The sequence below is a fragment of the Thunnus thynnus genome, chromosome 12 (assembly GCF_963924715.1).
Source record: "Thunnus thynnus chromosome 12, fThuThy2.1, whole genome shotgun sequence".
In the NCBI taxonomy this organism is placed as follows: domain Eukaryota; kingdom Metazoa; phylum Chordata; class Actinopteri; order Scombriformes; family Scombridae; genus Thunnus; species Thunnus thynnus.
Window position 1 is genome coordinate 1,218,654 of NC_089528.1, and position 17,451 is coordinate 1,236,104.

General features: G+C 43.9%; 1 protein-coding gene across 1 annotated transcript in view; it reads right to left on the reverse strand.

Annotated features, from left to right (window-relative positions):
* Positions 1 to 17,451, reverse strand: part of cntnap2b (contactin associated protein 2b) — a 65,825-nt gene that overhangs the window by 14,616 nt on the left and 33,758 nt on the right. Inside the window, exons 14-18 of the mRNA XM_067604772.1 lie at positions 17,289 to 17,373; positions 15,970 to 16,126; positions 14,327 to 14,454; positions 3,459 to 3,629; positions 2,649 to 2,867 (exon numbers count right to left, since the gene is read on the reverse strand). Of these exons, the coding sequence (XP_067460873.1) occupies positions 2,649 to 2,867; positions 3,459 to 3,629; positions 14,327 to 14,454; positions 15,970 to 16,126; positions 17,289 to 17,373 (760 nt within the window). The remainder of the gene's footprint in view (positions 1 to 2,648; positions 2,868 to 3,458; positions 3,630 to 14,326; positions 14,455 to 15,969; positions 16,127 to 17,288; positions 17,374 to 17,451) is intronic.

The window sequence follows — 17,451 nt, forward strand, 5'->3', positions numbered from 1 at the left end:
ATGTAATTGTTTTGTAATTACTGCACTGAAGGACATCCCCTTTTTGGGAGTTGGAATGTAGACAGATTTGCACCATACTGTTGGCTATTTGCGAGTCCTCCAGATCGTGCAGACGATGTGGTGCAAGATGTGGGCCACTGAGGATCCTATTGCTTTCAGTAGTTCTGCTGGTGTGTTGTCTGGACCAAGTGCTTTTTTTCTTTTTCATCTTCTCAATTGCTCTTTTTCTTCTGACAGTAGCAGCTCTAGTTCATGTTCTAGTGTTATTGACTTTGTCACAGTTTTCGTTCTTGTGATTCTCATAGAGTTTCTTGGTGTACTCAAGCCACTTTTATTGCACATCTGCATCTTCTGTCAGAATTTTTCCTTCCTCATTTTTGATTGCACCAATTCTTGGTGTGAATATCTTGCTGTTGCCTTTGTTGGCCTCATTTTCCATTTTGGAACAGATACATTGTTGTAGGTGTGCCGCTTTGTCAAGCCTTTAGTGTCGTTGTACTTCACGTTTCAGCTCTTTTGACCTTTCACCAATCTCTTCTTTTCTACTGCATCCATGGAAAATGTTTCTCTGTTGCTGATGTCAGAGCATCTCTTGTTGCCTTTCGAAGTTCTTCTGGTTTGACCTCTTCTTGTGAGTTCATAGGGGCTTCAAAACTATTGCAAACCTCTATGTTGAAAGAGTTTGGTATATCTGAGATCATAATCTGACTGGTGGTTTTACTCATTTTACGTTCTTAAATATGCTGCATCTTGGCCATCAGCAGTTGATGGTCGGTGTCACAGTCAGCTCCCAAATATGTCCTGCATTTCAGAATATTTGATTTTCATCTTTGTTGGTGAGGATTTAATCAATCTGGTTTTACCATCAGGAGCTGTCCATGTGTATTTGCGTTGGGGGTGATGATCAAACATTGTGTTCAGTATACAGAGGTGGTTTTCTTTGCAGAATTCAACTAGCTGTGTCCCCCGCTCATTTGGTGTTCCTGGACCATTGACTTCCTTATTCAGAGATGTTTGACCTATTTTTGCACCTAGAATGAGCACAATGTCATTATTCGGAGTATCATCAATGAGACCTTGCAGTCAGTGGCTTGTAGCCTAGTACTGCTTTGGCTATATATTGCTTCAAGATGAACAACTGCTCTTCCTCCTTCCTCAGATCCAGAGTGGTACACTACACTACACACACTACAGTAGCTGTTCTTTGTCGTAAAATGGCCTCTGCCAGACTATCTGACCTCTGTTATTCAAATGATGTCACAGCCGATTCTGCCGATTTCATCAATGAGAAGGTGAAGTTTCCCTGTGCTTCTTAGAGTGCAAACATTCCAAATGCCAATATTAATTTAATGTTTGCTAGGTCTGAGGCTCTTCATTCCAGCACTGGTTGTATCAGACCCTGAGGTTCCTGAAAGAGGATTTCCCCGAGAGGTACTTAGAGTGCCACCAGCCTCTTCCCCAGTAGCATTGTTACCGTGGTACAGCCTGTGGGTCTCACTGGCCACTGAATGGCTTTTGTCATTCATTGATCGTGTCATAGGGTGAAAGTGGTCTTGGAGGAAAGAGACTACTGTGAATGGTCCCCCAAGTCCTTCTCACAGCGCAGTGGTCACTCACTGACTGATTTAACCAGCCATTCATGCCATTATGGCATTCTTCCGCCTGCACAGTTGACATTATTGCCAGTGACCTGCCCAGTTCCTCTGCCAATGCTGTCATCCACCGTAACCCTAGTGAGGGAGGCTGACAGGTGCTAGTCCTTGCCCAAGGGGACACCTGGGGGTATTAGCAGTAGTTAAGAGGCACTCCATCGTGATTGCAGACTCCTATGCCTGGGTGCAGTTTTACTTCTTACCCAGGACTTTTGACTGGTATATATAAATTCAAATGATGCTTGTACTGTATAGAGTGGCACAGATACAAATACAATGGATGTCTATTGATAATGTTTTTTTCCCAGTTCTCTGCCTGAGTTTGTTTATCTAATTTCCTGCCCAGAATCTCCTCCTGATCCTCTAGCATACAGCTCCTTTGATTCTGGTCCTCCTCTGCCCGGTTTCTTTCAGTGCTCGTTTTTTACAGCTTACTTCTGATGGGGCCGTGCAGTCACATTCTACAACTTCTTTGTGGCGCTGTTTGTTTCCCCTGGGTCTACAGTCATCCTTCTGGGTGTCCCACCTTTTCTCCAGCATTCTTCCCATCTGTCTGTACATTGGTGTACTGGGCACTCCTCCTCAACTCATAAAGTCAGGAAATATCACGTGACAGTGTTGAATTTATCAGGAATATACTATATGTGTGGATGGTCATAAAGCCAGGCATACCCTCAAGTACAGTATTTGTTACTGAAAAAAACATAGTTATTATTAACTGGTAGATTGTCCGTTATCTTTTGCAGTGACTGTTACAGGGACCAACAGGATCATACCATGGGACTACCTGATATGGTTGGACTGTCAGGAGATGTAGACAGAGTCTTAAGGACTCAGCACTTACCACAAACCATTCAACATCTTCAGATCTCTATTGATACACACTAAAGGCACAACCTTCCTGAGAGCAAGACTGGAGTGGTCTATGACATCACATGTGACATCTGTGGAAAACACTACATCAAGTGTGTGTGTGTGTGTGTGCGTGTGTCTTACCAACATATAGATCACTGTAGAACTCCAGTTTTGTGTGTCCCTGTGGGGGGGTAAGTCTGACTTCTCTGTACTGCCCATTAAGCTGCAGCACTGCCTCTTTGATGTTCTTCTCAGCTTCCACACGATGCCATTGGTCATTGTTCAGAGGCACCGGCGAGTGGACGCTGAGCTCCACCCGCTCACTGCCAACATCAAAGGAGAAGGAGACCACCGAGCCTCCTGGGAGCACCAGGGTAAGAATCAACATTTCATCAACATTTTAAGACTTCAGGAGAAGATTTTACCTAAATACAAGGTATATCCATGATTTTTCACAACAAGCACAATCTCTTAAAACATATGTACTTTGGGCAAATGAAGATATTTGCTTTAATATTTAGTTTTCATAGAATTTTCTATGAGTTAGTGTCTGACATACCAAGCAAGCAAATACATTTCTTACATTTTCTTACATCCCTCATTCATCACTAAGCACTAATCCCTTAAAAAAACTGGCCAAATAACATCCTGAGTGAACTAACCCGCTTACATTTCTTAGTCAGTTAACACAGTTAAATGACAGTATTTCCTACCCATGCTAATGTACACATGACACTAAAGCCCCAGCTCCTAGTGAAAGTATCAAAAATGTCACTAACATTGCAGAGAGCACAGCATGCCTTCATCATGTTGATTAATATTTATTTGCATTGATTGTGTTTTAATTTAAAAAAGCAATCATATCTCATCTAGCCATGTTTAATTCTTGTCAAGAAGATTCTAACATCTTGTGCAGTGTACACGCACAGACACATACACACACACACACACCTTGGAGTTCAATGTGAAGGAAGTTGGTGGTTCCCAGGTTCTCTAGAAAGACCCCATGAGTGGAGGAAGTCTTGAAGTAGAAGGAAATATCAGTGCTGGTTTCTCCTCTGAAGGAAGGAAAGTGGAGGTAGGAGGCAGGGCTGGTGAAGGATGCTGCATTCCAGTAGTTCCCTTCAGAAAAAAACACCAGAACTGAATGAAAATAATAATGTTACTCTGATGATGTGAAAAAGGTCAGTGTCTGGTAGATTGGTGTCAAAGTGAAAATGAAAGTTTTCTTGTTATTATTGTATTATGTGTGTGTGTGTGTGTGTGTGTGTGTGTGTGTGTGTGTGTGTGAGACACATCATGTACGTACGAATACATACACATACAAACATCTGCTTCTTTATCCTTTTTCATCAGTATGAGAAAAGGATCAACAATATGGAAGAAGGAGGGCAGAATGTAATGTAATGGAATTACTATAGGCCTTTCTTGGCAGGGAAGGTGTTGTTACATGGGGTATGATGTCATGAGATTGGATCCTATAGGTGGGTGTAAGAGACTCTGCGCAGTAGGGCTGTGTGATATGATGATATATATCGTGTGACAAGAGAAAAACATCTATCATTTCATATTATACTCTATCATTTATATCGTTATGGGACATATCACACTCTTTATAGCAATATTTGACGTCATTTGGAGTCTGTCCATGTTTGTGTGGATTACATTAATAAATTACTCTTTTTGGCTGACTTTGCAAAGCTTTTATTGCACTTACAGTAACAGAGTTTAGTTGACATCAACTCTCCAACTCTCCACCACTGTCTGTCTCTACTCTGCTGCACTGCACACACATGGAAGGCTGAGAAACAGCAGAGAGGAGAGAAGCAGCTAGTCGGCGACCATAAATGACAGCAAAACGCAGTAGAGACTGTCTTTATTTATGTTGTTTACCAAATTTATGTGCACTTGTTTCATTTCAGCTCAGTGCAAGAGTCTCTGCTGCATTTTGCTGTCACTGATGGTCGCGTTATTCTCCTCTGCTCTGTATGGTTCACCGAGGGAAGGGCTGAGCCCTCTGTGTGTGCTGCACACACAGGAGAGACAATGAACCAGGTGAAGTACTCAAATTGATGACAACTACTGTAAGTGCAATAAAAGCTTTGCAAGTAAAAAGCCAAGAAGTGTAATTTAATCCTCACAAAGAATAGAAAGACGGGGCAAATTTAATTCAATTTAGTCATTGAATTAAAATGTGCAATATCGGGCTAGGTATCATAATCGGGATATGAAATGACCTACATCGGGATATGCGATTTTGGTCATATCACCCAGCATACTGGGCAGGATGCACAGACTCACAGTCATTATATAGGTCTGTAGGCTAATATAGAAAGAAAAATATCCTAAACTCACTGTGAGTAGCTACAATAAAACGCATGTCACACCCTGAATGGACTTTTGTATGTTTTTTGGACTCTTTGTGTTTTTGTTATCCATCTGATGCCCTCAGACTTGTTTGTTTGTTGTTTGTGTTTTTAGTTGGAATTTTTGAGGGACTCTTTCATTTGTGTTGCACTTATCTGGATTTGGTTTTCTCTGTTTCCCTTGTGTGTTTTCTCCTCCTGTGTTCATGTGCTCCTCCTCTCACCTGCCCTGCACTACCCTCGTTAGCCATGCCCTGCTCTGTGTCTTCCCCACACCTGCCCTCTATCAGTCTTGTAAGCCCTGCCCTGCTCCCTGTTTCCCTCAGCCAATCACTCCCAGCCTGCACTTGTGTCTTGTCACCTTTTCTCCATTCCCTGATTAGTTTGGTGTGTATTTATAGTCTAGTTTTGAGTTCAGTTCTTGTCGAGTCGTCTGTGCATGTTCCTGTATCTCAGTGTCTCCTGTGACTTTTTGAACCATGTCATTAAATATTCTGCACCGTATCCCGCCTGCCTGCTGTCTCTTGCGTTTGGGTCCACCTGCTCCACTCACCAACCTGACAGGACGACTCGACCAGTAATGGACCCAGCAGAGACAAACCATTTCAAAGGAACCTGTCTGGCACTACTGGGGGGACCTCGATCAGCCAGACGGGCCTCCAAGCTTGCCAGCCACCAGCATTCTGTTTCTTCCATGCCTGACATTCCAGCTCAGATGACTCTTTTTGAGTACTTTTGCTATCAGGCATCCAAGACTGCTAGCAAGGAACCTGCTAACCTGTAGCATGCTAGCCACTGGCCTGCTAGCTTTCAGCCCACACCCTGGACTGCTCACAACAAGCCAGCCCCCACGTCTGCTAGGCTTGGGTTCGTGAGCCTGCTACCGGCCGGTCCTGGACCATCTCCAGCCCAAAACCCTTACTTGGGCACCCGCCTGGCTCTGGGAGGCCCTCGGAGCTTCAACCAGAACTCTTGTCGTCAAAGCAGACAACAGCACTGCTCCTTGGGTCGCCTTGCCACCCTGCCTGTTCAATCCAGAACTACTCCTTCATACCCCACCGAGATGAAGCGATCTCCTGTCCCTGCTGGTGTGCAGCAACCCTCTGTTCCTGCTGGCATGCAGCAACTCTCTGTTCCTGTTGGCGTGCAGCAACTCTCTGCTCCTGCTGGCATGCAGCAACTCTCCGTTCCTGCTGGCCTGCAGCAATTGTCCGTTCCTGCTGGCATGCAGCAACCCCCTGTTCCTGCTGGCGTGCAGCAACTCCCCGTTCCTGCTGGGCCGTCGCAATAGTCTTCTGTTCCTGCTGGGCCGTCGCAACAATCTTCTGTTCCTGCTGGGCCAGTTCCCCGTTCCTGAGCTGTGCCAGTTCCTTGTTCCTGAGCTACGCCAATCCCCCATTCCTGAGCTGCAACCATCCTGTCCTTGTCCACCTGAAGTCATGGAGTCACTGGTCATTGGGTTCCTGTGCGGCTGTTTCCTCTGGCTCCCGGTTCCCTGTGGTTCTGGCTTTCCCAGGAGGGCCAGGTCTCCACTTCCTGAAACCCCTGTGGCGTCGCCCTCCGAGCCTGCAGCAGAATCCCCAGTGTCTCCGCCCCCAGAGTCTGCAGCAGCATCCCCGTGGCTCCGCCCCTAAAGGGGCCCAGCCGTCGCTTTCCCTGTCGGCCTGCAGCCATACCTCCAAAGGGGCTCTGCCTTCGCCTTCCCTGTCGGCCTGCAGCCCGACCTCCAAAGGGGCTCCGCCTTCTCCTTCCCTGTCGGCCTGCAGCCCGACCTCCAGAGGAGTCCCCCCTTCACTGCCGGCCCCCTGCCCCCTGCCCGGCCTCCTGAAGGGTCCCGCCTTTGCTGCTGGCCTCCTGCAGGGTTTTGCCATAACCGCCAGCCTGCAGTCCCACTTCCAGAGGGTTTCTGCCTTTGCTGCCAGCCTGCAGCCCAACCACTGGAGAAGCTCCTCACGTCCGGTCACCCTCCCGAGCGACTTCTGCTGCCTGTCCTGCGCCCTTGTCGCCCTCCGTCCCTAAAGTGGGGGGGTGCTGTCACACCATGAATGGACTTTTGTGTGTTTTTTGGACTCTGTGTTTTTGTTCTTTTGACTTCCTTGCTTTTTGTTATCCATCTGATGCCCTCAGACCTCCTTTTTTTTAGTTGGACTTCTTCAGGGACTCTTTAATTTGTGTTGCACTTATGTTGCCTGTATTTGGTTTTCTGTTTCCCTGGTATGTTTTCTCCTCCTGTGTTCATGTGCTCCTCCTCTCACCTGCCCTGCATTACCCTCGTTGGCCCTGCCCTGCGTCTTCCCCACACCTGTCCTGTATCAGTCTCGTCAGCCCTGCCCTGCTCCCTGTTTCCCTCAGCCAATCACTCCCAGCCTGCACTTGTGTCTAGTCACCTGTTCCCCATTCCCTGATTAGTTTAGTGTGTATTTATAGTCTAGTTTTGAGTTCAGTTCAGTCATCTGTGTATGTTCCTGTGTCTCAGTGTCTCCTGTGACTTTTTGAACCATTTCATTAAATATTCTGCACCATATCCTGCCTGTCGCTTGCGTTTGGGACCACCTGCTCCACTCACCAACCTGACAGGATCTTAATTTGAGAACACATAAAATATCATCAAGAACTTTTCATCTATGTCTCTGAATTTCTGAACTGGATGTTATAAGAATATTATTAAATATAAAATGACCAACTTAGTAAACTAAGTTGGGTCCACTAAGTCTGATGTCACATATCCATGCGGTTTAGCACTGAGGATACGTTCTACCTCAATCAGAAGAGTAAGTAGAACTTCTTCCAGTAGAGCTTCGGTCCCAATTACTACCCGGAGAGCATTTTTGATCAGGCAGATTTCACACTCCCACATGCCTCCAAAGTGGGGAGCTCCAGGTGGGTTGAATTAGAATAGGAATGGATGCACTATCTTCACCACATAGGGCCCAAAGCAATCGACTCCTGTCGAGAAGAACAGAAGCTGGAAGAGTCTCAAACGGGTGGGTGGCAGGTCTGCCATTACTGGTACATTGGGTTGTCCTCTCCATCTCTGACTGTAGAACCCAGTACTGGTGCCTGAGCTCAACAAACACTCAATCAGGCCCGGGATGCCGCAGTTGTGAATCCACTGTTTTAATGAGTAGACTTGTCAGGTATGCATTCATGTACCATTAATGCATGTTGCTAACTTGGCTTGGCAGGAAACCCCGGGATCCACGCTGTGAGCCTTTGCCATGGGAGTGGTGCGGGGATGGTGGTGTGGTCCTGTTGGTGTCCTTCTCTGACTATTGCTGCTATTTGTTATTCCTTGTCGTATCTCTATTATTATTATTGTTATTGTTATTATTGTTGTTATTCTGCTTCTCTGTGTCCCCCTGGCTAATTGTGGGGTCGGAGCTGTTAGAGTGAGCCCACAGAACATGCCTTTCTTCAGTTCATCTGCCTCTTCTTGCTCAATTAAGCTTGGCAGTCTTGGCCAGTCCTCCGGATGACAAACCAAAGAAGGGGGTCCTTGGAGCCACGGTTTGGGATAGTAAGCTCAGCCAAAGTCTTACCTCTCGTAGCATCATCAGCAGTGTCATTGACTGAGATACCAAACCTCTATTCACAAAGGTGAGTGAGCTCCTGTATTTCAGTGACTCTGGTTCTAACAAAGACTTTGAACCTACAGGTTTCTGACTTCTACCAAGCCAAAACTGTCATTGAATCAGTCCAGAGATAGGTTTTGTGAAGTAATGGGGATTATCACACAGGGTCATACGGGGTGGCTAGTGCCTGGTACATATTGCGCAGAGTGGGAGAGGACACCTTCACTTTATAGCCAAGCCGTTTGAGAGACAATTCCAGCTCAGTCCCAGAGCAGGTTCTTGGGTGTCACTTGGGCTTTTCCAGATTTTTTCAGATCTGGCATCAGTTGGGAGATGTTAGACTGCCCTTTGGTCTTTAGTTGCCCATTGTCTTATCTCGAACCCCCTAGCTGATAATAGGTCCCGTAACTTATCTACAAAGGAAATTGTCTCTGCGGCAGTTGGAAAGCTCAGAGGGAAGTTGTCAACATAAAACGACTCCTTTAGAGCTTGCATTATGTCCTCATTTCCAGTTATGTGGTCCTGTACATGTTTCTGCAACGCAAACATAGTGCAGCAGGGGCTGCTAGTGGCTGCAAATGGCAGGACCTGCCACTGATAGGCATCTGGTGGTCCATCTCGTCTCAAGTTTCTCCAAACAAACCTCACAAGGACTTGATTCTCTGGTAGAAGGCATACCTGGTAGATCCGGCAACAGCTGGTCATTGAGGGATAGCCCTTGATATGAGAATGAGCAATTGAACACCAGCCGGTGTTTCCCATTATGCTCAACAATGTGATGAGGGATGAACCATGACTCGTGTTTCAGCTACTTCATCCATACAGATTTTTCTGCCATACCCAACATATAGTAGTTTCCTTATCTGCTACTCATAGATGTTGGCCTTAACAGGATCTTTCACCAACAGCCTTTCAGTCCTCCTCAAAAGGACCTCAACTGTTGCTTTCAGAATGGGGGCTCCCTTGATGTGGGGCAGTGGTGTTGCATACCTCAGTGTATCTCCGACCTTCACTCAAACAGTGCATGCTTCCAGGAGACTAATAGCTTCCTGATCCTGATGGAAGCGGGTAACCAGCTATCCACTCCTGAAGGGCAGGACAAAGACATGCCAAAGGAGCTCCACATGTTGATGGAAGTCATCTGGGGTTGATTTGATAGAAATTAAATGCACAATATGTAATTTCAGCCGCTAGGGGTCTCTCAATCAAAACAATAACAAAAGATGGAGTGTGATGACGGTGTGAAGTAGCAAGGGATCATGGGAGTTGTTGTCTTCATTGTTAAATAACCAGCTTCACCGGGATAAGATTACTCCAGTGTTAATCATTCAGGATGTTTTTACTGGGAGCCGAATTACCTGCAGAGATCTCCTCCTCTCCAGAATAAAGCTGTTTCACCAAAAAAAAATCAGTGTTTCTCCAATGATGTACGGTGACTACCGGACGTCCGGTACGGGCTGTTAGCCGAGCTGCTGCTAACACTTGTTCGGTTTATTTCTCTTATAACTTTAGATTCAGACGTTAGGGTGGTTTCTCCCGGGAGCTGAATTATCCACAGAGGTCTCCTCCTCTCCAAAAAACAAACGTACACGCAGATTAAAATTGTCAAAATACTAATTAACGCTGTTTTACCTAAAAAATCAGTGTTTCTCCGACGATGTATGGCGACGACCGGACGTCCGGTACGGGCTGTTAGCTGAGCTGCTGCTAACGTTTGCCCAGTTTATTTCTCTGATAACTTAAGATCCAGACGTCCAATGACTAAAATATTTATTAGGCTAAAAGATATATTTAAAAGCAACCTAAATTTATCATGAAAATGTGGCTTAAAACTGAATAAAAGTCAATTCATAACAGCTTCTGTGGAACAACCACAACACCTAATTATTATCTTGTATGTGTGTAAGTTACTCTTTGGTAGACGCCATTGTAGCAGACAAACACAGCGCCGCCATATACATCTTGTGAGTGTTTACTCTTTGGTAGAGGAGGTATGACGCCATTGACATGCGACCAAATGAAACAGTCCGTTACTTTGATTAAATTACAGATTTCTCTGGGTTTGAAAATTGTTGGAAACATTTGGGATAATGTAAGTACACAAAAATTCAACAAAATATATAACATAGGTCTAGTTGGTTTTAGACATTTTACTGTGAAATAATTACATATCATACCTTTAAGTAGCAATTGGTTGGGGCTCAGTGTGGGGTAAGGCCATTTGGCCCTTGATGTGTTCACCCAAGCTTTATGTGAACCACTGCTGGCCCACCATTAGGGTTAGTGCAAACTGGTTCTTTCTCCACAATCAGGTGGGTTTTGTCTGAGCCGATGTGGAGAAGCAGCTAGACATTAACAAAGGGCTGGATCGGTATCCCTCTAAGATGTTGGTAGCGCTTCTGCAAAAGGGGTACTGGACATGACTGATCTGCAAGAACCAGGCGGCTAGCTGTAAAGGCACTGCGGATGAAATGTCTCTTGGCTGGCTGGATAGTGGATGATAGGTGAAAGTCAACTGAAGCACCAGTGAGCTATATCGTGATAGACTGTCCTCATTGCCATGGACTCAGCTTGACCTACCAGACTGAGTTGATGTGTTGCTTCTTTAAGTATGATGTTGCACTCAGCACCATCATCAAGTATGGCATAGGTGTCTAGTTACTTACTACCATTCCTTATTATTACAGGAACAACTTTCAGATACACTCCTTCACCTTGTTCAGTAGGTGTGAGGGAGGTTGTCTCGAGTGGCATGAGGAGGTATACCCCTAAGCTTGGCTTTGTGATGACATGCAAGACACGTAGGTGGATTTCCTGACATTCACTTCAAGCCTTTTTGAGTGTACGTATGCATCAGGTCTATGAGTAATGCGGCCACACTTACAATATCTCTTTCCGTGTGATAATTGTAGGGCACTCTGAAAGATAGTGATCATACCTTTACAGAAAAGACATAGCTTTGCTGCTTTCTTTGACTTTGGATTGGAAGGAACTGACTGTGGTCGTGAAACAGGCTCCACGGTAGAGGAGGTATCATTTCCGTGACAGATTGTCACATCTTGCTAGCCCTTTAGCTTTGGCATATTAACTGGTTTGTCCTTTTTTACTGTGCTTGACTTTTCAGGTAAGTTCCGTTGAGCCATTTTGGAAGACAACTGTTGCACTTCAGCCTTCATTCTTAGCCATTCTGCAAGATCCCGAAGGTTGTAGGGGTTGAGATTGTATGTCTGCAGCCGACCATGTGCTTGCAGATGCTCTACGAAATTGTTCCTCAAATATTTAGGAAGCTTACTTAGGAGTCTATGCACATGGCCAGTTGACATCAGCTCCAGTCCATTCAGGCCGTCCAACAAAGTAAACATCCCTACAAGCACATCAACTCTGCGGGCAAAACACTGGAACGCCTTAGAATCGCCTGCCTTGATATCAGGGGAGTTCAGGATGGATGCAATCTCACCTTGTGCAAGCTGTTGTGGTTGCCCAAATTGTTGCTGTAAGGCTTGCAGAGCTGCTTACTATGGCTGAGGGTGGTGGCGACAAGCCTGAGCAATAAAGCATGCTTCCTCTGGTACTAGGTGTTCCATAAGGACTCAATATTTAGTGTTCAGATAATTCAGTGCGTGGAGTCAAAAAATAGTCCAGTGCCATCTTCAGATCGGTGAATTCCCTTTCACTATCATTCACCAACTTGGGAAGTGCTGGCACTGGGACTGGTTGAGTAGGGAGTTAAGGCACAGTTGAGAATGGCTGAGGGACTATTGGAGCTGATATCACTGGCTATAAAGTGAATGGATTATATGAGGGATACCCTGGCTGATAGGCTGTCTGAACTGGCTGAGGCTGAGAAACCAGTGCAACTGACAGATGGCAGAAAGGGGGCTGAGCTGCTGCCACAGGTAGGGGTTGATATAATGTTGGCAATCCTATGGATGCAAGCTGATGCACCTGCATCGGCTGGTGCTGAGAAGCTGAAACTGGTGCAGTTGCTGGTGAGGTCAGATATACTGGCATAAACTAACTAGAAGCAAGCATGTACTGAGGATAGGCAGCTGCTGTTGCCAATGGCTGAGTCGCGCCCAGTCCAGCTGTCACTGCAAGGGGATGGGTAACTGGTGCTCCTGACTGTATGCACTGATTGGGTGTGCATGCTTAATGTTGGCTGAAGCACCTGTTGATGGCTCCTCAATAGGTGGGTACCTGCTTGCCCAGTCTCTTGGGTTTGAGATATAATAGGCTGTGCCAAGCTAGGGTTAACTGGCAGGCAGTAGAAGTGGGACCTACTGCCGACAGTAGCGTTGATGGCACCGTTGGTAGTGAAGTGGATGCAACTGTATAGTCCGTTGCTATCACTGGTTACTGGGTGAGAAACTGTGTTGGCCCTGACTGTCCCAATATTGATGTAGACGGCAGTATAGGTGTATTGGGTCCTGTATTGCAGATGATGGGCAAGATTTAAGGGCGTAAACAGACATATGTACTGCACTGTGGGATGTATAAGCTTGTTGAGAGCTTTGGGAAAGATCACAAAGGCTGGAATTTTGTACTGATGAAGGCCCACTAGTTAACTAAATAACCGCTCCAAGTCAACTTCACCACCATCTTGTTTTCCATCTTTAGACCTCCAATCAGAGACTGACACGGGGGCAAGAATCTCATATACCTTCAGACTTTAATCCCATAATGACACAGCGACGTAATCTTGAACAAACATTGAGTTGAAATCGCTAGCAGCAGCATATCAATGTTAACATAGATATTTGCATTTACATGTTAGCATATTTACATTAACATAATGGTAGTGGCAGATTAGCCTTAGCATTAGCGAGTTAGCCTTAGCGAGTTAGCCTTAGCACACTAACTTTAACATTGTAGCATTATAACTACTTATGAAGTGATAATGGCAAAAAGAATTAACAACAGCTGAACCTGAACAGCTGAACTCAACCGGCTGCAAAAAGAAGTCCGACTGTATGGAAGTCTATGAGAAAATGACCCTACTTCTCACTTGATTTATTACCTCAGTAAATACTTTCCTAATGAGTTTATGGTCTTAATCACTAGTTTTGAGTCTTCTTCAATATATCATGATCTAAAAAAGTCTTGTCCAGCATTTGGTTGTGGTAAAAGATCCTCTAAGGAGTCAGATGTTCAGTTTTTCCAGCGAGTACATTTTGTTTTAATGGTTTTAGGCCTGTTTTGCGCTAGCAGAAATTAGCATTAGCATTAGCGTTATAACTGTTAACCATAGATTGTAAATGCACTGTTTTAACCAAGCTAGCAGTTAGCGCTATGGTCACCTCCACCCTCTCATCCAAATATGGTCACTTCTGGCCCTAAAAATCAAACATGGCAATGGTCAAATCCAAGATGGCAATGGTCAAATCACTAAACTCAAGGCCTCAAAACGGCAGTTCGCAAACCAATGAGTGATGTCATGGTGACTACTTCCATATTTTTTACAGTCTATGAGCAGACTGCATACAAAGGACCCCCCAGAAGGCCCCCTTAGTTGTCTTAGTCACTGCCTGACCAAATTCCTAAACTGTACCTTATGTATTACTACCACCTGCTTGTGAAAGATGGGGAATTTACAACAGACCTAGCTCTTTTGAGAACACCTCCGCACCTGATGGCCTTATAAAATAAAATAAAATAAAAAAATAAAATCATTATCCGTTTCTATGCACTCTATGCATGGCCTCTATGCACTGCCTGAACTTAACTTTATGGCACTTGTGTTATCCTCTCCTGACTAGATACTTGCTTGTGTTGTATTAACTCTCATGTGTATGTTGCTTTGGATAAAAGCGTCTGCCAAATAAAATTGTAACATTGTGTGTGTGTGTGTTTGTGTCTGTGTGTGTATGAGATATTGACTCACGGTCCCCATGGCATCTGAGCGGCCCTATTGTTAGTTTGGCTTCAGATCCAGCTCTGCTTGTATCACCGACCACAACCTGACTGACTGGTAAATGGTCTTTATACACCAACAGGCCTGCATCCTCCCTCCTGCACACACACACACACACACACACAGACACATGTAAGTCATGTCCAGAACATATAACATATTAAACTAGACAATATCTTAAGCAGTTTTACAAGCATTGCAGCAGCCAATCACAAAGATTTCACATATATGTCCAAATAAACTTTATTCAGAACTATAACCACTAATTTGGAAGCAAACATAGAGAGCATGATGACTGCTTTTTGGTAGAACATAAATCCTTAATTGATAGGTTGATGGGGTGGGTTTTTCTGGGCAGTTGACATGTTGAACCCTAATACTCCCCTTTATTAACTCTATCCATCCATCCATTTTCCGCCACATATCTGGGACCGGGTCGTGGTGGGATCAGACTGAATAAGAAAACCCACACATCCTTCACCCCAGCAACACCCTCCACCTCCTCCTGGGGGATCTCAAGGCATTCCCAGGCCAGAAGAGATATGTAGTCCATCCAGTATGTTCTGGGTCTGCCCTGGGGTCTCCTACCAGTTGGATGTGCCTGGAACAACTACAGAGGGGGGCATCCAGGAGGCATCCTAACCACATGCCCAAACCACCTCAGCTGGTTACTTTTGATAGGAAGGAGAAGCGGCTCTACTCTTAGCTTCCCTTGGATTGCCGAGCTCATCAGCCTATCTCTAAGACTGAACCCAGACACTCTCCGGAAGAAACTCATTCTTTCAGTCACTACCCAAAGCTTGTGACCATAGGTGAGGGTTGGGACATAGACCAACTGGTAAATTGAGACCTTTGCCTTCCTTTATAAACATTCCAAATTTAACATCTGACAAAACTTAACAATGGTTCAAAGCTTATCTTTGTATCTGGGAACAGTGTGTTATTATTACTAATGAGAAATCATCTTTCTCAGAGAGTTCCACATGGTTCTCTCCTTGGTACACTACCATTTATATATAAATGACCAGAATTATCTATGCAGACAATACTGTTATAGTGAGACTGATTTAGTAGAACTATCTCCTCAGTTTCTATCTATGGCAAAATGGTTAGAAAACAGATTTCTAAAAGCAAACATTAAGAAAAGCATGATAATGTGCTTTTCATCCAGTGGTCCGCCCTTGTCAGAAGCAAACTTACACACAGTGAGTCAAAGCTGAAACAAGAAAAAGTGTTGCAAGATGTAATGGATGTTTAAAATGGACAGTCATTTCGTTTGTTTTGTTTGCCTTTGCTTTTAATTCCACTTATATAGTCCATTTAAAAGCTGGATTGAATTTTGTGTAGTATTAGCATTTCGGACATTGGTACATTGGAAACAAACAACATACATACAATGGATGAAAAGGAATAAAACAGATTTCACTGACATTCTTGTTTTACATTGATTGGATACAGGAGTCATGTAGTGATATGATGTAGTGAGTTTAATTAGCCAAAGCATTGATGATATCAGTGCAGATTAGTGAGGGTAAGGACTACATTCAAATGTAAATGTAGAAACTTAACTAGTGAAAAGTAAGAACCTGCTCATTGAACAGTGGTCCACTCACCAGGTGCGCAGGTCAGCGTCACAGTTGCAGTAGTGTTTGGGGTCAGTGCAATTGTGTTCGATACCACAGGAACACTTCTGTATCCCTGGTCCTGAACCCCCCCAATAAAAATGTCTTTCATTGGCTCTTCCTACCCACCAGCTAAACGGTACGCCACCTGGAAGTCACACCAACAACATACAGCCAGTTTACTTTCACTTTAGTTAGATCAATATGTGGGTTTTAAATGCTCTAATGCGATTGGTAACAACAGGATAATAATAAGATAAACAGATAGTTGGGGATAGTTGTGAAATCTATAGAGTTTGAAATATGTGTTGACATATTCAACTTATTTAACATATTCATATTCAAATTTGGTTTATATGGCACACATGAACCTCAAAAAGAATATATTTAAATATCCCCTCCAGACATGTTTTAAGTCATTGAAAAATACTGCTTGAATATTAATTTGTGTCTGACGTGGGTTTTGCATAAAAATGTTCAATTACATGGTTAAAAATGATTAAAATAAAATGTATTCCATCCAGAATGCAGAATCTATGAATATACAAATATTTTTCAAAACTCAAGACTTTTGGGGGATTTTTGGGGGGGTGATTTTTCTCTAATATGTCCAACACTTGAGAGAACCAGAAACGGCTATTTTAGCTGCAGAGGCTGCTAAGAAAGAAATAAGTTACAAATTGGCTTGAATTTTCATGTCTTGTGTTGAATATTGGGAAAACCGTAAGCATTTATGTCACTAATAAGCACAAGAAATATACTTTATGTACATGATCAAAAAATGTGTAAATGACATTAAATACTGTCAAAATTTCATGCTAGTCTAAGGCAAACAAGATAGCATTAACACCAATTATGTTACTTTATAAATAAGCCTTGAAAGTCTTGGATAGGAAACTGCAGCAGTATCTACGTTTGAATTTAGTATTCATTTTTATTGTATTTTTACGAATTGTATTAGTTGAATTAGTGTTTGGGTCTACCTGCCAAGGGACTGCAGATGGAACTTAGCTAGCTAAATCTGGTAAAATACATCTCTTTCCCTACATGAGATAAATGTTTTCTTTCATATATGTTCCCTGACAAATAAATGTCAACGACTAAACTGGTTTAATGTCTTAATGTCTCTGGTTTAATGTCTTTTATATGTGCTTTATATGCAATCTTAATCTGAAAAGTAAGTGTTAACTATAGCTGTAAAATAAATGTAGTGGAGATAAAAGTACTTCAAAATTGTACTTAAGTAAAGTACATAAGTAAATGTAATACTTCTGTCTGCTGATGAGATCCAGTTCTGATGGATACTTTACCAGGAGAGTTGAGCAGACGAGACATTCGGCAGGCATACGCTACATACTGTTCACACTTCTCAGCAGTGCTGGTGACTGACAGCACCTGGACACATATGCACACACCATCATGAGTCATTTTTCATGTTATTATGACATATTTTTCCTCATTAGTGACAAAACC